Source organism: Typopeltis vanoorti, chromosome 7, assembly GCF_054136105.1.
Source record: "Typopeltis vanoorti isolate ZY-2024b chromosome 7, IOZ_Tvanoo_1.0, whole genome shotgun sequence".
Taxonomy (NCBI): Eukaryota; Metazoa; Arthropoda; class Arachnida; order Uropygi; family Thelyphonidae; genus Typopeltis; species Typopeltis vanoorti.
The window spans coordinates 118712874-118733379 of NC_143555.1; the positions used below are offsets into that span (position 1 = coordinate 118712874).

The window sequence follows — 20506 nt, forward strand, 5'->3', positions numbered from 1 at the left end:
CAAACATTATTGTACAACAGATGTTCCCCATCATCATCTGCCTGTAATTTAAATAACTGCCATTGCAGGGCTTTTCCTCGAACAGAATTTACAATATTAAATGTAATATCCAAAACATCTTTTGTGTTTAATCTTTTACTACACAGTACTTGTTGGTGAATAATACAGTAGTACGTTAAAAAAAATCTGGATATTTGTCATCGTTTTTATATAATGAAATGAAGCCTGATTTATTACCTATCATTGCAGGAGCACCATCAGTAGTAATAGACACGAGTTTAAAAAGCGGAAGTTTGTGTTTTTTCACAAATTCATCAAATGTCGAAAAAATGTCTTCTCCCCTAGTCCTTCCCAATAATGGTATAATTTTCAAAAGTTCTTCTTTACTTGAATAATCTTGAAATACCATGCGAATAAATATCAATAACTGAGCAATATCAGTGAAGTTGTGTGATTCATCAAATTGTAATGAAAACGCAACACACTGGTGAATGTCTGACGTTAACCTGGCCTGGAAACTTTTCTCCGGCAATTGGAACTCCTCCTTTCGGCAATTTGAAACCTTGTCTGCAGCCTAGAAGTAGTCTCTCTCTAGCGACATCTCGAACTGAGAAGCTACTTTCTGGAAGCGGGAAACTCCTCTCTCAAACAATGTGGATCTGGGCAATCTCTCTGATGGCGACTCTGGACTGGGCGGCCTCCTCTCTGACAGCAATTCTGGAACCAGGACCCCTTTCTGCATGCTTCAGTCCATTTTTATTAGGCCTCCTCTGAGACCTCGCATGAAGTTTGGCAACCCCCAAAGAATCGGTATGAGTCTTTCATCTTAAATTTCAAGTTCAGCACGCCTTTTGTTGTCCTCCGCTTTCTTTTGATTATAAGTTGCTAGCCATCGGAAAGTTGTTTGAACTCTTTCTGACTGACTTCAGAGATGTTTACACTTAGAACCTGCAAGCCTTTTTCATACATACAAGTTTCAATAATGATCTTTCTAATGCCACTATGTACAGCTTCGGCGACAAAAACATTGCCTTTGTTTTTAACACTCTAACATATTTTTATTAAAGCAGTATATACAGTTAGCTTCAAAAGAGTTATTTACAGAAACATCTAATACAAACTATACCGAGACAAACAAAGTTTATTTTTTTACAATATCCACATGGGACTTAACCTAAGTAAAAAATCGATGTAAAGTGCTTGGGAATATTTAATATTTAAGCTACAATCGAGTTTTTACACTTTGCTTATAATCGTATTTACTCAGCTCACTGTTTGACTTCCACTGATCCAAATTAATTCATTTACCCGGACTTATAAGAAAATTACTGATTTGACACTTTTAACGAAAAATAAATAAACAATAGCAATACACTTAAAGCGAATTAAAAATAATACAATATAATCATAAATAAAATATTATGTTTTCAGTTTTAATTAAATTTTTAAAGAGGAATACACAAGAGATTGACCAAAAATCGCTCCACGATCGACCAGTCGATCGCTATCGATGGGTTGAAAACCCCTGTTATATAGTATTGTCTGATTATTGTTTGGGGGCTTTTAGAATGTTTCAAGGAGACTTACACAATTCATCATCCCAAAAGTGAAGTTGCTGGCATTTGTTTAGCATCTGTGCTCGTCAAATAGTGCTTAAGGGTCAAAGCTGTATAACTGGGAGGAGACCTCCACATAGCCTTTAAAGGAATGCGGAGAACCGACCAGGGTTGTCGCCTGGTTAAACAAGGCTCCTGTTGTTTTCGTCAGGGAACCAGGGTGAACAGCGAAAAGTCAGCTACCGGAACAAATCTGAAAACAAACCCCAACTCAACATCACCAGAGTTAAAGATCGGTACTATCAACGTAAGAAGCCTGAATGGCAAAGAAATGGAGCTAGCTGAGGAGTTAGATAAGTACCAGATCGACATAATAGGGGTGACTGAAACAAAAAAGACAAAAACTGGTGAGATCTTTCTGAGCAATAAATACAAAATGTTATATTCAGGCAATGACATTCAAGGAAAAGAAGGAGTAGCCATAGTATTCAACACAAAATACGAGGCTAATCTTCTTGAATGGCAGTCAGTCTCAAGTAGAGTAATGTGGGCAAATATGAGAATGGGGAACTGGACAATGAGACTTATTTGTGCGTATGGTCCCACAGAAGGTTCTACTAAGGTAGAAGTGGAGGAATTTTTTGAGGCTTTAGAAAAAGCAACTGACACAATGAAAAAGGAAAAGTTGGTCCTTGTTGGGGATCTAAATAGCAGAGTAGGAAATGATTGTGAGACATACAAAAATATTTTGGAAAATTTGAAGAAAAGAGCAAATCTAATAATAATGGCAAATATCTGTTGGATTTTTGCTCAGGACATGGACTGGTTATTACTAACACCATGTTCCAACATAAAAATGTGCACAAATTCACATGGAGAGAAGAGGCAAGGAATAAGGAAAGTCTCATTGACTATGTTATTGTTGATAGTGATGTTTTCTCCCTGGTGCAGGACACCAGAGTGTACAGAGGATTTGAAATTGGAAGTGATCACTATTTAGTCTTGAGCAGGATAAAATTGAATTTCATATTGAAAAGAATAACATGTAAGAAAGTTTTAAAGCGAATAAAAGTTGAGCAGCTCTCAGATTTGAACTGTAGACTAAAATGCACAAAGATTATTGACGAAAAAATGAAAGAGTTTGATAACAGGAATCAAACCTTGGAGATTCAGTGGCAAGCCTTGAAGAAAACACTCGTTGATTCAGCCAGAGAGGCATGTGGTGAGGTTGTCTGCAAGGATAAAAAAAATCAGAACTCCCTGGTGGACACAGGAAGTTAAAGAGGCAGTGAAGGAAAAGAAGAAAGCATATCAAAAGTTCCTGTCAAATAAGTCAGCTTGTGCTCTTAGAGAATATAGAGACAAATGCAAGAATGCTAAGCACTGTCTAAAACTAGCTAAACAAAAGTCGTGGGAGGACTTTGGCAAGAATATAGAAAATAAATATCAAGAAGGTGGCAAAATATTCTCGAGGTTGTTGAAGAAGCTTAGGAATGGAGGAAAGAGTGCTGTAAAGGTGACATGAAAACTGGAGGAAAAGATATCCTTGAAGTATGGAGTAATTACTTTGAAAAACTGCTAAATGAAACAAACAGTGATGACAGCACAGTGGTAAAAAAACACTGACCAGACATGCAGGCAGGAATACATATCCATACTTGAAGTAGAAAAAGCCATCAAAGGCCTGAAATGTGGAAAGGCAGCTGGAGTAGATGATATTTGACCAGAAATGCTGAAGTATGGTGGTATAAGAGTCTTACAGTGGCTGCACTGCATAGTTCAGAAAGCCTGGACAGAGGGACGAATTCCCGATGATTGGAGTAGAGCTCTCATAGTACCCATATATAAAAAAGGGAAATAAAATTAAATGTGAGAATTACAGAGGTATTTCCCTACTGAGTGTTCCTGGCAAGATCTATGCAAGTATACTTGAGAAACAGTTGAGAAGAATTGTGGAAGAAAAGCTTGGTGAGGAACAAGCTGGATTCAGGCCAAACAGAGGCTGTCAGGATCAGATCTTTACTTTACGACAAATAGTTGAGAAAGCATGGGAATATAACAAAGATCTGTATTTAAGTTTTGTCGATTTGGAAAAGGCATATGACAAGTTGCCAAGAGAGAAGCTATTCAATATGCTGCAGTTATATGGTGTCAATGGGGAATTATATCAAGCAATACTTAGTCTTTATTTGAGTTGTAAGTCAGCAGTTAGAATTGAAGGAAGTACAGGAAGATGGTTTAATGTTAAATCTGGTGTGAGACAAGGATGTACATTATCCCCTCTGTTATTCATTATCTATATGGATCACATTATGAAGGAAAGTGGTATTAAACATGATATCAAAATTGGAGATGTTAATATCGGCTCTTTGCTTTATGCGGATGATGTTATACTTCTAAATAAATTCGCTACAAGTCTGCAAGATTCTCTGACTAAATTGAATAATTGTTATAATAGATATGGTATGAAGGTCAGCAATAAAAAGACAAAGATAATGAAAATAGGCAGAATCATTGAAAATGTGAACTGTGTTGTGAATGGAGAACCTGTATAACAAGTAAAACATTTCAGCTACTTAGGCACGATTTTTACTGAGGATGGTAAATTAAATATAGAAATAGACAACAGAATCAGCAAAGCTGGTATGGTGGGAAGTCAATTGAATAAATTCATATGGAATAAGAGAGAAATTAGTCGGAACACTAAATTAGCTGTATACAAGACAGTGTTCAAACCAGTTTTGACTTATGGGTCTGAGAGCTGGCTCAGAAGTAAAACACTTGACCAAAGACTAGAGACCGCAGATATGAGAGTCCTGAGAAAGATTATAGGTGTGAACAGATGGCATCAATGGCAATATCATATTAAAAACGAATGCTTTAGCAGAGCTAATCTCAGGTGGTATGGTCATCTAAACAGAATGGGCGAATAAAGATTAGCAAAACAAGTGTTCTCTGCTAGGTTGGCAGCACAACGACCCAGAGGAAGACGAAGATATAGGTGGATTGATACGGTACAAAGTGCCTTAGATGATAGAAATATAAGATCTGATAATGTTGGAGTCTTGACAAGTAACAGACTAATTTGGAGGAAAATTGTAGATAGGAAGTTAGTAATGATATAATTTTTTCATGTAGTACTATCATATCCTGTACACCCCTTCTGGGTACATGGTAGGAATTTGATGATGATGGGTTTGAATTCCACTGCGGGCATAAATGTTTTTGAATGCCTATAGGTTGTAGATGAATTTCATTGCCCAATGTGAGACCACTACCTGTTTTATTGGAGTCATGAAGTAGCATGAAAATGTTCCATGCTTAATCTCCAGAGCAGACATTCTGAATTATATCAATTAACTCACCACACTACTATTGTATGATAGGTGGGATTATAAATCCCATAGATGGGATTACAAATCCATATTTGTAATCCCATAGGGTACAAGAATATTCCTTGGGTAATATAAATACACAATGCAAACACAAAATGAGTGGGAAAACTTTAGTTTATTTCATACTTTTTACTTAGCATTTGGCTTGCCTGTAACAATTTTTATGTTTTCAGCCTTTCTTGTGCAAGCCTTGGTTTGAAGTCCTGTTCAAATCTTGTCCTGGATGTGAAAAACCTTTAGGGTTTTTCAGTTAAAGTGACTTAGCCGTATACCATACCATATGAAGATGGGGAAGAGTTCTTCCTCCTGGAAACTTGACTTTTATTTAGCATCTTACAGTTTCATCATTTTGCATGATGCAAACACACAATTAATGACATAATGCACTGGCCTAAATAGACTTTGTTGCTTTACTATAATTCCAAACAACCAACCCTTCTCGTTGAATTCATTGGAAAGAGGAAGAGAAATGGGGGGGGGGGGACTTTTTTTTTGCAAATATAATTATTACACATTACCTTGATGGACCTGTGTTTTATTCAGGATTTCTTCATGAGTGCAGGTCACAAAGATGCCTCTCGATCTTGAGCCTCTCTCTCTGTTCCATGTTATACCCATAGATTTCACTAGTGGATCTTCCCATCTTGTAGGTACTTTTCTCTTTATTCTTGGTTGCCAGTTGAGTATTCTATATGTTCATCTGTTATCCCTGAGTCTGGCTATGTGACCTGCCCATCTCATCTTGCTTTCATATACTGCAGTTACCACATCTTTTATGCCTAATCTCTTTCTTAGGTCTGTGTTCCTGACATATTCCATTTTGCTGATGTTACAAATCCTGGGTTCTATTGCACGCTGAGTTATTCTGAGAGTTTCTTCTTCTTTTCTTGTCGTGTTCCATGTTTCTGATCCATATGTGAGTGATGGAAGTATGTCACTATTAAATAGTTTTGCCTTCGCAGAGATGTCAAGATTTGGATCAGTAAGTGTTTCTTTTAGTCTGTTGAATGATAGCCATGCAGCTTTCTTTTTGCTTGTTCTTCAGATAAAAATTATTCATTTTCATTGTTTGTCCTAAGTAATTGTAGGAGTCAACTTGTTCTATAGGGATGTTATCAATACATAGGTGACTGTCACTTGTGTAGATGCTTTTGATTCATTTTGTTTTTTCTAGATTCATTTCTAAGCCCATCTTACTGTTTGTGTATATTTTTTCACTCATTTCTTCTAGGTCTTTTGGGTTGTGGAATATCAGTACCAGATCATTGGCAAACATAAGGATTTGTAGTTTTTCACCATCTACGCTTATTCCTCTGTTTAGGTCTATTTTTTTCAGAATATATTCTAAAGTGCTGGTAAATAGATTTGGGGAGATCACATCGCCTTGACGGACCCCTCTCTTTATATCTATATTTATAGGTTGATCAAATAGTGTTATTTGTATGGTCTGATTTTTATTAATTTCTTTTATCATGTGGATGTAAGTAGGATCCATATTTATTTCCAGTAAGGCACCTGATGAATGCATTGTGTTCTATGGTATCAAATGCTTTTTTAAAATCAATAAAAAGGAAACATAGAGGGATTCGGTATTCTCTGCATTTTTCTGTTAGATTAAATTTAATTTAATCTAACAGAAATGTTTTAATTTAATTCTAATGCAATAATTCTAAATTTAAATTCAGTTAAATTTACACAATGATCTTTTAATTTTGGTCACATTGGGAAATTAATTTGCTATCTAAACGACTAAATATACATTTACAGTGTGCTTTCTTGGAGTGATTTAACTCAATAGATGAGTCATTGTTTCTATTCACAGATGATTAACTGTAAAGTTTCTGATTCCATATAGGTGGATTGAGGTGTTGGTGATATTGATTATGTGTCACAGTATAAACAACATGATTTATTGGACTTGTTATTTCACTGGATTTCTAACCAACATTTTTAGAGTACAAATTATGACTATAGATGCATAGCACTCAATTTGTAGAAACAGTTCAAATTGTAACTGAAAAGGAACTAACATTCTAACAAGGTGTAATTTGTGGCTGAATTAAAGATAAAGTTAATTCAAAGAATCTAGCTGTGCTCTTAGAATGGATATTCTTTCCTACAGGATAAATTCATTATAGGTCTTGAGAGACTATTTTTAGAATCAGCAGTGAAGCACTCCCTCTAACTTCATCAAGGCTGCATTAATTTGCCAAGGATCTGGGAGACAGTCATTCTGAGACCAGATAGTCTGACTTCTCCAAATTAACTTCATTTTTAACTACTCCCTACAGGACTCTTTGTTATTACATTAGTTCCTTTTTCAGTTAAAATTTGAATTGTTTCTACAATTTTGATTGCTGTGTATTTACCAGAGTTGTGATTTGTGCTCTAAAGATGCTGGTTAGAAATTCCATTGAAATATTAGTAAGTTTACTTAATTATTTATTTTCTTCTGGTGTTGTTTATATCTTGATGCACTGTTATGAATGAAGTTTGGTTATTTGAGGACTGGATTAGTATAGCACACTAATTATGCTGAGTAAAATAAGTAATACTTTAAAAACATATGCTTCATATTTCATGGAATTCTTAAAATTTAGAGAATATTATTGCTTATTCATTTATTTTCTAGGTTGTTGCAACATTTCTCTGTGAAGATAGTAGTCATAGTAGTCCACCTACTGTATTCCGTGGATCTGTAGAAAGTGTAGCCTTTTTTGCAAGGTACAACTTCTCAATTAATTTTTAATTTTTTTTTTTTTTAAAGTGACAAATATTGATTTCTTAGTTTCCATCCTATGCAATTTTGAATGGATATTTCTGTGTAAAAATGGTAATCATATAAATGCTAACAAAATTGCTTGGTAATTAGAATACATTATTTGCTGCAGTTTATGGATAATGAAATCTAATAGAACTTTTTTTTAACTAGAGTACGCAATGGTCAAAAAAAAATTAAATGAAAATGTACACTACAAAATACTAATTTTGTCACTCACTCACTTTATAACATTATGTCATACTCTACCTTTGTTTTGCTTAAGTTTAATGTTATGAGTTCAAATTCAGTGGATATGCTCCACTCAATTTATATATATACACATTTGGGGTGCACTTATTTTGTTGTGCTGCATCACACTCTGCATTTTTTTTTTCATTTCAAGTTCAGTATATCTCCTTGATGGGATAAAAACAAATTTTGGATCCACTTCTATTGGGACATTTTATTCTAAGAATAATTTTTTTCCTCTTTAAAAAAGATACATTCTTGTATTATACTTCGGTTAGGTTGTTGCAGTATACCAATTTTAAGAATTTAGTAATTTTAGGAATGAGATGACTATGTAGACGATATAATAATTAAAATAATTTAATTATCATTTCATACATTTCACCATAATCAAATTGGTATTATCAGGCAAAATACACAAGTAAAGATATGTTCATGAAGGCACTACATGGATAAGAGAAATGAATGAGAAGAAACATGACAAGTCATGAAGTTTTAAATTGTGCCAGCAGTGAGCTTGATTTGACATTCTTGGTTGTTGGGTTTATGGGCTTGGATGAGCATTTCCCAGATGCGAGGCAATTTTATGCATTCATATTTATTAAGATTAGTGTTGTTTTTTTATAAAGCAGAGACAGATTTGAGCAACAGTCTTTCATACTTGTATTTACTTCTGTGAATGAAGGTAGCCTTCTTCCTGTGGATTCTGTGACAGCTAGTAGTTTGCAATTCCTGAGTGGCCATAGTGGTGGTACCACTGTGGTGCACCAGATGTAGTCTTTGTGTTCAGAGATTCTGATGTTGACAGGGCAGCTAGTTCAGCCATTGAATAAATACAACTGCTGTAGTGCATTTGGTAGACAGCAGGTAAATTTACGGAATGTAGCTGATCTAACACTCCTACTAATAAATGGGTTATGAACATTTCTGGCCTGTTGTCTAATACTGACTAGTGTGTTGGCTTAAAGGCCATGATTTTTCTCCATTTTGTCTACCTAAATCCATTCTGTATCTTAATTTTTTGCATAACATCATATGCAATCTGTCAGGACTTTCAAGTGAAGATGCTAATAAACTGTGCTTTGAAGTTGCTGCTTTATTCTTTAGAATCAAATTACCTCCATGTAATTTTTCTAGAGCTGAAATCTGTGTACTGTTTTCATTAAGACAAAAGAACTATATATTTCGAAAGCATATAAAGGAAAAGCTATTGTGGTAATGGATAAGGTCGACTACGAGAGGAAGATAGGCCTTTTACAGGATACCTCCACCTATCAAGAAATTATAACCTTACAAACAAAAAAAAAAACAAATTCAACAATTAAATAAGCTCCTTGATGAAGTTGTTAGCCAGGATCAAAATATTTTGGATACGTTACACACCCATTTTCGAAGCACTCCTCATTTATATGGTCTCCCAAAAATTTATAAAGAAGGTTATCCAGTAAGAGTCATTGTGAATTGTTTTGTCTCTCCCATCTATAGAATTGCTAAATTTCTTTTGTGTTTATTAACTGCCCATATTGGAAATACAGATCATTCATCAAGAATTTCACACATTTTCTCAGAAAAATTAAGGATACTCAAATACAAGAGTCGGATATATTAGTCAGCTTTGATTGTTTTTCTCTTTACCAACATTTCTGTTGTCTGACATTATTAGTTTATTATGTGATGATTTCCCTCCTATGTTGTGAAGATTTTTGAGTTTGTTATGCAATCAGGTTATTTTGATGGAAAAACAAAATCTATAGATGATTAAATCACCTCCATTGGTAGCCCTCTATCTCCACCTTTGGCAAATTCTTTTTTTGAAATCTGGAAGATATCTTGTTCTCATTCACTCATCCCCTACACCCTCTTTGGTTTTGTTTGTCAGTGTTTTTGCTGTTTGGGCTCATTGAAAAAATGAACTTACCACTTTCCTACAACAGACTAGCAGCCTTTATCTGCACATTCAATTCACCATGGAAAAAGAAAATGCTGATAGTTTATTTATCATTCTTGGGCATCCTTCTTACTTGCAAAGATGCTGGTACTTTGTCAACCAGTGTTTATTGAAAACTTACTTTTAGTGGTAGATACATTCATCAAAAGTCTGCTCATCACACCTCTAAAAAAAAATTGGTGTTATGATGTCTTTAATTAATAGAGTGCGTAATGCATACTTCCAACAAGTACCTCTCACTATCAAAACTTTAATGGAATTAAATGGTTACAGCCTTCATCGAATCCAGCAGATAATTGACTCCTATGCTCCAACCTAATGTAGGAAGGCAGTCTGTTGTTTTTGTTGTTTCACTTGAATTTGCTGTTCAGATGACTGATAGTTGTTCAGATGTGTTGAAAAGGTGTTAATCTATAGGTCATGTGGCCAAATGAAGAATACTTTGTTTGTATAGCATAGTCAAACAATAGGTCTTTTGGAGGCGGAATTTAGAACTCTTTTCAACTCTTTTCTGAAGTTGGTTGTGAGGGGATGGGGGGGGGGTCTATAGCTGTACTCTCTATTTGTTTGTAGAATATCTCTTGCTTAATGAAATAGCCTGAGTTTATGGTGAAGTGAACTGAAACCAGGCTAAAATATCAAGAGGAAATTTCTTCGGACACTTACCACAGAATCCATTGAAAGAAGGCCATCTTACTTCACAGAAGCACAGCATAAAAAACTGAATTTGTTTTTCATGCTGTGCCTTGAATCTGTCTCTGTCCTAAACACTTTCCTGACCTCAGTAAATTTTGATTCATAAAACTGCTTAGTGTGTATCTTCGAAAGTTTAGAGCTTGCTTTGTTTCTTCACATCACTTTCTTATACTCATTTAGTACTTATGTGCACATCTTTCCTTGTGTATTTTCTCTGATAATGTCATTTGACTTGAATGAAATATATAAAAAATATTGTTTTTTTTTGTGACTCCCACACATTTTTTTACTTTTATTTATTATTTTTTAAATATTTTTTACATAATCCAGAAATCCACTCCAAAGTATAAACATGAAACTCTTACAAGCTACTTCCAGCCCCCAGTAAGCATGATCTAACACTGGGCAATAAAATTCATCTCTCATCTAAAGACAATCACCAGTATCCAGGTGGTGGTAGAATATGAAGCCACAACCTGCTGGTTGGAGAGTGGGTACATTAACCACTTAGCCAATCAAGCTGGCATATATTATTAATACATTATTTAATTAATATATATTAATAGTAATTATAATAATTAAAAGAATTGGATTTATTGTTTATCTTCTACATTGTTATATTGTTCCTGAAATTACCAAATTCCTAAAATTATGTTGAAAACAATCAATCTCAACACCTATATATATATATATATATATATATATATATATATATACATACACCTCCTGAACACTAGAATCTTTTTTCCCTGATCATTTACCAAGACATAGCTCTGTTGTTGTTACAGGTTCTCTGACCATGTGTGTATTTGGAATTTATATACCAAAAAAATTAAGGTGCTGGACTGCAAATCCCCATCCTCCACTGTACCTACAACCAGTGGACTTAATCAGTATCACACTAAATAGCCCTGCATTGCTACACTTCCATTGACTTCATTATTGGGATAAAACTCCAGCAATAAAAAAAAAAACATTCTCCAAGTATTCCCTGTTCCTCCAAACAACCTTTTTCATTTGAAGGACCTATGGCATTACTCAGCACTTCACTGGACCAAGGTTTTGTATATGTTACACATGCTAAATTGATTATGTGTATTTGCTTGTTGTTATTAAAGACTGTGTTACAGAATTTTTTTTTTTTTTTTGAGGAGGGGGGGATCTGATTGCATGATATAACTGTCTTTCTCAAGGGCATCAACCCCCATAGCTGAAAATGCCCAATCAAGCCCACTAGTTAGTGCACTTTAGGACTTGCCTAGTTTCTTCACATTACTTTCTCTTACTTGCATAATATTTGCTTGCACATTATTTGTGTATTTTCCCTGAACAATGCCAATTTGACTTCAGTGAAATATAGAAAATAATAATTATTTTAATAATTATCATCTACATTGTCATCTTATTCTTAAAATTACCATTATGAGATGGGGAAAGTAGGAATCTGATGTGTTTCTTGAACAGCTGGATGTCATAGTACTTAGAGAAAATGGTACCAGGAAGACTTGTCCAAAGAACACAGAGAAAGAGGAGGATGAGACTGAAGAATCAGTGATGAAGAGCAGAAGGTAGATCATAAGATGGCAGTTTGGTAAAGAGCTCTCTATGATAGATATGGGTCATGTGTTCAGAAAACATCTAAAGCAACCACCTGAACTTCTCAAAATGTTTCCATGGCTTGTGTTCAAGGTTTTGTTAGGGTTGGTACTGTGGAATGCGAGTTGGGGGAATCCATATTCTTTTTCTTCTGCTGCTTCTGATCTGTCCTCAAGATGGGTGGAAGTCTTTTATCCATGAGGGACTCTGTCCAGTTCATATAATGTGGCCAAACCAACAAAGTTGTTGCATTTTAACTGTGTTAAGAATTGTTGAGTTAGGGATATTCAAATCTTGCAGCACTTATGCATTAGTCTTAGGTTCTGTCCAATGAGTTCTGTTTATTTTCCTGAAGCATTTCAATCGCCATCACTTTCATCTGCTTTAATGTCCAATTTTCTCTCCAATAGAGATGTACATTATCCCCTCTGTTATTCATTATCTATATGGATCATATTATGAAGGAAAGTGGTATTAAACCTGATATCAAAATTGGAGAGGTTAATCTCAGCTCTTTGCTTTATGTGGATATGTTATACTTCTAAATAAATCCACTACAAGTCTGCAAGATTCCCTGACTAAATTGAATAACTGTTGTAATAGATATGATATGAAGGTCAGCATTAAAAAGACAAAGACAATGAAAATAGGCAGAAACATTGAAAATATCAACTGCATTGTGAATGGATAACCTATAGTAAAACAAGTAAAACATTTCAGCTACCTAGGCACGATTTTTGAAGATGGTAAATTAAATATGGAAATAGACAACAGGAGCTGAGAGCGGGGTTAGAAGTAAAACACTCGACCAAAAGACTACAGACTGCAGATATGAGAGTCCGAAAGATTAGGGGCATATGGCAATATCATATTAAAAATGAGGATGTTAGGAAAGAACTTGATATTGTCTGCATCCAGGAATGCATTAGCAGAGCTAATCTGAAGTGGTTTGATAGATAAAAAGTGCCTTAGAAGACCGAAATATAAAACCTGATAATATTGGAGTCTTGACAGGCAACAGACTGATTTGGAGTAAAATTGTAGATAGGAAGTTAGTAATGATGTAAATTTTTGATGTAGTACTATCATATCCTGTACACTTCTTAAGGGTACATATCAGGAATTTGATGATGATGATAGAGAGATTTTGGTAGTATTATACTTTTGTATAATTTTTTTTTATAGTTGTAGAAATTTTGTTATTTTTCCAAATTTTATTTAATTTATTCATCATTGCTAAGGAGAGTGCGTTTTATTCTCATTAAAATACATATTAATGATCACTAATTAATTGGCAGACCTCACCACACCTGAATCCTTGTTTTTTTTGAGAGGATTGAGATGTGTAAGTAGGACAGTAGTTTAATAGACGCCTTTAGTCTCCTTTTTTTAGGGATTTGGCTGGATGTAGGCTTTCTTTCATACTGATGGATGACAAAAAGGTATGATAGCTTCTTGAATAAGCAATATGGATGACTTTTAATCTGCAGTGCACATTTTGTGCACAATTACAAGGATACATCTGGACCAGGAGATTTATTGCTATCAAAACTAATGTGGATTTTTTTGATGAAAGATGAGAGGAAGCATGTAGTGGGATGCACGGTATAATAATAAATGATTTTTCTGGTCAAGGAAGTAGAAGGCTAGACTCTCATATGAGCTGGAAGCAAGTTTTTTTGTATTTGACACTTAGTTGAAGTCTTTTTTTTTTTAATTTAATTAATTTTTTTTAACTGATTGTTTATAGACTAGTGTAGACTAAGTATAAAATTGTGGTTTGTAACTTTAGCTATTTTTGATATGCTGAATTTTTATTTTGGACTGCTTTACCACACTTGTTGAAGAATCACTGGAGAGTGTCAAGCATTTGTGATTTTTGTAGTCACACACCAAATGGGGTGTGTGTCGGGGGGTATTACTGCCCTAATTTCATCATTTGGCATGCACATTCATTTGTGCATGTCCTGCATTGTGGCATTTTTATGGTTATAAACTTTTATTATGCCTTCCAACATGATAATGCTCCATGTCACACAAAATAATAATTGCAACATGGAGAATAAAGTTAGAATATTGCAGTAACCAGTACAGAGTCCTAGTGACAGCCTAAATTCATAGAACCCTGCAGTATTCACTAGAACAGTGTTCTTCAACCTTTTTACACCTGCAGACTGGGAAAAATATGAGAAATATTTCGCGGACCGGCCGACGGCTAAGACAGAAACATAAACCAATGTAGATAGTCTTTTATTTATTAAATCTAATGTTATAAAATTACAATTTTTAGCTAGTGCGACATCTGCTGTTTAGAGGTTAGAAAATTTGATATACATGGCTGGAGTGTTGTTTCTGAGAGAGGGAGAAATTTTTGGCAGACCAGCAAGAAATTTCTGCACGCTACAGGTTGAAGAACATGGCACTAGAACATTTAAGACATGACCAAGGTAGTCGTGCATTAGTACATTTAGTAATTTTGATTTTATGGAAATTAGGATTTTGATTATTTTTGTATACCTGTTATAATTTTAAATTGTTCCCACTGGTTGTTAGTGCTTGTGTACCATGATAAACCTTTTGCACACCTGAAGATATTGGATACAAAACAACTGAAATATTACATACAGAATAAAATATCTTATTTATTTTGTTCCTTTTCTGGTGTTGTGAATTATACCGGGATGGGGCCTCAAATTGTCTATACATCTTCAAAACCACCATTTTAAACATTTTAGAATACATTTTGAAATTGTGATTTATTAATATAAATCGGCCAGAAGAATTTGTACAGACTCACTTTGTCACCACCCCACTCCTCAACTTCAAGTACTTCACACCTTTAATTCAGTTCAAAATCTTCTCATTTGCTTAAGTTTATCACATTTAATTATTCTGAGTTTAATTCTGTTCCTTTACTTCAGTTTCCTTTTAGTTCCTTTTAAATATTTTTTCTTTCTTTTTTTTTTTTTTTTTTCCAATTTATATGGTTTGACATTATTTTCTGTTTGAGGTTATGTGTTACTATACATGTAATGTTCCTGTCAAATTTTATATGTTGTGCTTCCATACTGGTTACATGCTGCCCAGAGAATATTAGCAAGAGGAAGAGGGCAAGATTGTTACAGTAAGTGGTTTGAATATATTTCTCTTCATTTATTCAAATTTATGTTCATAATTTTTAAAAAAATCCATCCTGTGATTGCCTATTAAATTTTCATGTGATACGTATATGTAGAGCTGTTACCAGTGTCCATACATACTTTGTGCCAATACAAAAATCATTTGAACTGCAACTCCTGATCATCAGTAATGTTCCACCCTACCAGCATTACTTGCCAAATTCTAGCTTAGTCTTTTGGCTGATTTTCTACTTCTGAAGACTGAGGGAAGATATTAGCTAACATTCAAATCAACTGATTGCCCACAAATACATTGTAAATAAAGAAAGTATAAGTACAATAAAAGCAGTGTTTAATAATGATGGCATTGTTCTGACATTTCAAATGCAGTGCTGCCTGATGATATAGTATACTATGTTCTGATGACATAGTACTGTGTTCTGTTTATTAAAAAAATGTGAGAAATGGTTGTTTTGGTCATTTTAAGACCACCTTCAGCCTATTGTCAGAACTGTTGTTAGAGAACATCATGATAGGATGTTTAGTTTTTTTGTCTTACAATTTTGAACAGCTTCCACAATTACTTGATTGTTAAGCCACGTGTTCCCTGATATCTGTTTTTGTATGCTGGTTTAAAATCCATAATAATATCAGCACCTTAATAAAAATAAATTATTATATTTATTTTGTTTTGCATAAGGTGTAAGTGAATAATATAAAAAATTAATATGAATGAGCATAATACGATGTGTATTTAGTACAGTGATTACAGTAATGCCCTCTGTTATGTATCCTGATTCTTTTATATCTCATCAAAAGGTATCTCATTCTCATCATGTGTTGAGAAACTAAGGAGGCTAAAACAAAGTGATTAAAACTTCATGCTGATCATGCAGAGTAATACCAAGGCAATATAGGACAAACATGAATTCTATTGTAATGTTATAGCTTTTAGAAACTTTGATTTTTGCACAAATATTAGTTTGCTATTGGTGAAAAGTGTGTGTGAATTTTGTATAAATATCCATATTTTAAAATTGAGCAAAGGAAAACTTGTTTTTAGTATAAGTTTCTAAAAGCTCCATCTTATTTCTAAACTCCATCTTATTTGAGTTTCAGTATTCTAGTACAGACTGACTTATTTGTGTATTTGAATAATAACATTCTGTGTTTCATGTGAAATAACAGATTTGGACATAATCTAATGAGATGCTAATGCACTTTTTCATGATTAATATAGATATTCTGGTGTTTCAATTTAACATGACAGATCACTTCTTATTTAAAAAAATGTACAAAAAAATTGTTTATAAACAAATTTATCATTGGAAGATGAGGACCAAAGCACAAATTAAAAACTTAAACTTTGGACCAGTTCTGACTGTACTCTAATGACTGCTTGGGTGATTAAATTATCTGTCTGCTAACAGCAGATTAGAAATAACTTCTGTATTGCTGTAGATTTTGAAATTAAATTCTGAAAGAAAAAATTGTTAATATTTGGCTGAATATGTTCATCTGAATGTTATCGGTGGAACTTTTTCCTGCAAAATCAAATCAAAATGCAAGCCAAGCTAGAACAGATCTGTGTCAGTGCTCAATGAAAAATCATCCATTACTGACTCAATCAATGCCAAATATAAAAAAATAATAACAACAAAATAAAATACAGTGCCATTATCCCAAAATTCCACACCAAAAGTGAAGAAAAGTTGAAGGATGACATCACCAAACAATTAGCAGATGCTACTGCTTCAGACCCATGAACAAAAGAAGGGATGGAATGAACTTCCTGTGACTGGTGAAAGTAACTTGTGACACACCAGCAAGCCTATCACAATGAATGACAACTGTGAACAACCTAAAGTCATTTCTCCCCAGTTATATTTTACAATACTACTGCTAATGCATCTGTTCACTCCCCTAATTCTTCTCAGAACTCATATTTGTGGTCTGCAGTCAGTCTTTGATCAAGTGTTTTATTTCTAACCCAGCTCTCATAAGTTAAAAAATTGGTTTTTGAACACTGTCTTATATACAGCTAATTTAGTGTTTTGACTAATTTCTCTCTAATTCCATATAAATTTATTCAGCTGACTTCCTGGCATATCAGCTTTACTAATTCTGTTATCTATTTCCATATTTAATTTGCCGTTTTTACTAAAAATTGTGCCTAAATAGCTGAAATTGTTTACTTGTGCTATAGGTTCACCATTCAGGATATAGTTTATGTTTTCAATGTTTCTGCCTATTTTCATTGTCTTTTTATTGCTGATTTTCATACCAAATTTATTACAACAGTTATTTAATTTAGTCAGGGAATGTTGTACTGGATTTATTCAGAAGTATAATATCATCTGTATAAAGTAATGGCAATTTTGATATCAGGTTTCACACCACTTTATAATGTAATCCATTTAGATAATGAATAACAATGGAGATAATGTGCACCTTTGTTGCACACTTAATTTAACATCAGACCATTTTCATGTACCTCTTTTAATTCTAACTGCTAACTTATAGCTTAAATAGAGACTCTGTATTGCTTCTATTTACACCATATAACTGTAGCATTTTGAAGAGTTTTCCTCTTGACTCCTTGTCGTATGCCTTTTCCAGTTTATGAAACCTAAATACGAATCCTTGTTATATTCCCAAGATTTCTCAGCTATTTGTCTTAAAGCAAAAATCTGATCCTAACAGCCTTTATTTGACCTGAATATAGCTTGTTCTTCACCAAGCTTCCCTTTTCCAATTTTTCTTAGCCATTTCTCAACTATACTTGCATAATACATACAAATAATTAAATGGCCATTCTCATTGCACAGTATGAGCTCAATGAAAAAAAAAAATTTATATATATACATATAGATAGATAGATATAAAGATGTGTGTGTGTGTGTGTTTCACTCTCTTATTCTTTCAGTTAAATTTATTCCTGTAGAATGACATTAAATACTACACAAAACATTCATTTCGTCTCAATTCTTAAATTCCTCAGAACACAATAAAAGTTAAGTTCTCACTTACCTAATATACTTGCATATGTCTTCTTGTCATATGCCTTTCTATTAAGTAGGCTTCCTTAATGCATCTTTTCCTTCGTTTTTTTTTTTTTTTCCCCGAAGTAGTCATGGAGAATAATTGCTCAGACAACAGTGTTTAATTGAGCAGGCTGAACTGCACTTCCAATAAAAGGAATTTCCATCTTTGGAGAGTAGTTAAAGATGTGTATAAAACTTGGCCGAGATTGCAAAACATAACCGAATAGTTTATTCCATCCTTCCAGCTCTCCTTTCTTGCTTAGTGTTCCTGTTACCCAATAACTGCTGTTCTAAATATAAGTAATGCACATGTCCATTACTTAGATTCAAATTGAAACTGAAGTGATAACATGGCGGCCATTACTGCAGTGCTCATATGTTGTAATTGCATAATGGCACAAAAACACCATTATAAACAACATACAATAATATACATGCAGCGATAAGTAACATATGGTAAGCAAGATAATACTGACATATTCAATTGCAGTAATAAATGTGAACACATGCACATATTTTTAAAGATTACTTTATCATGTAACAAAAACATATTCCTCATTAATGAATTTTTCACTCAGTATACATAATAAATAAAACGAATGAGAGCTTTTTACAATAGTATGGTAGAAAAGCATGGACAATAAGAGCAAGAGATAAAGAATCATTGCAACAGAAATGAAATTTATGAGAAGAAGAAGAGCAGGTTATACGAGACTAGATAACAAGAGAAATTAAGACATACTGAAAGAACTAAACCAAACACCAATAATGGAAACACTGGAAAATACAGAGCTAAATAGAAGAGCCATCTAGAATGAATGATGACTTGTGAAAGAGTACTCAGGAAGATGATGAATTACAAATTACAGATATGAAGAAACAGAGCCAAAATGGTAACATGCTCAGCCCAAGACTGAAACAGACCATCTTAAATTCATGAAAGGAGGAAGAAGTAAGAGAAGAATAGTAATGGGACATTCCAAAGTAGTACCTTTTGGTATCCTAAGGAATAATAAATTTCTTTATTAGTTTTTAACAGTAGTCCATTACAGAATGCATTTGAGCTACTTTTTTCATTTAATTTATTTTAATTTATTTGTATTATTTTTAGCTTACCCCTCCTGGCTACCGGAACTCTTTCTGGTACAGTAGGAATTTGGGATATTCCTTCACAAATTAACAGAATGTTTTTTAAACAGGAAGTAAGTTCATTTACATACTGTCTTATCTTAAAAATGAAACTCTAATAAGTTGTTTTATTTTAAATGCAGAGCATTATGAAATTATGCTTTTCATACCAGGGCAAACAGTGAAAAGTCAGCTACTGGAATAAATCTCAACTCATCATCATCAGAAGAGTTCAAGATTGTCACCAACATAAGAAACATCAATGGAAAAGAAATGGAACTAGCAGAACTGGATAAGTACCAGATTGATGTAATATGTGTTACTGAAACAAAGGGGACAATAACAAGTGAGATTTTTATAAACAACAAATACAAGATGTTATATTCATGCAATAACAATTAGAGAAAAGGAGTAGCTATAGTATTCAACACTAAATGCAAAGATAATATTGAATGGCAGGCAATATCAGAATGGAGAAGCGGATGGTGAGACTTATTTGTGCCTATGGTCCCACAGAAGGTTTTACTAAGGAAGAAGTAGAGGAATTTTTTGAAGCATTAGAGAAATCAATTGATATACAAAAAAAGAAAAGTTGGTCCTTGTTGGAGATCTAAAAAGCAGAATAGGAAATGATTACTATACATATAAAAATGTCTTTGGAAAATTTGGAAAAAACAGCAAAGCTAAAAATAACAAGTATCTGCTGAATTTCTGTTCAGGACATGGATTAGCACCATGGACTAACATCATGTTCTTGTTTACAAATTCACATGGAGAGAAGATGCAAGAAATAAGTGAAGTTTCATTGACTATGTTATTATTGATAGTGATGTTTTCTCACTGGTTCAGGACACAAGAGTATACAGAGGGGTTTGAAATTGGAAGTGATTACCATTTAGTGTTGAGCAGAATAAAAGTGAATTTCATATTGAAAAGAAGAGTTTGTAAGAAAGTTTTAGAATGGATCAAAGTTGAGCAGCTTTTAGGGGTGAACTGCAGACTCAAATACACAAA

The 20506-nt window shown here is 33.7% G+C and overlaps 1 protein-coding gene across 1 annotated transcript in view; it reads left to right on the forward strand.

Moving 5' to 3' along the window:
* The window catches only part of LOC150104996 (angio-associated migratory cell protein), a 151834-nt gene that overhangs the window by 101418 nt on the left and 29910 nt on the right, over nucleotides 1-20506 (forward strand). Inside the window, exons 9-10 of the mRNA XM_090396092.1 lie at nucleotides 7584-7675; nucleotides 19476-19566. Coding sequence (XP_090252218.1) covers nucleotides 7584-7675; nucleotides 19476-19566 — 183 coding nt within the window. The remainder of the gene's footprint in view (nucleotides 1-7583; nucleotides 7676-19475; nucleotides 19567-20506) is intronic.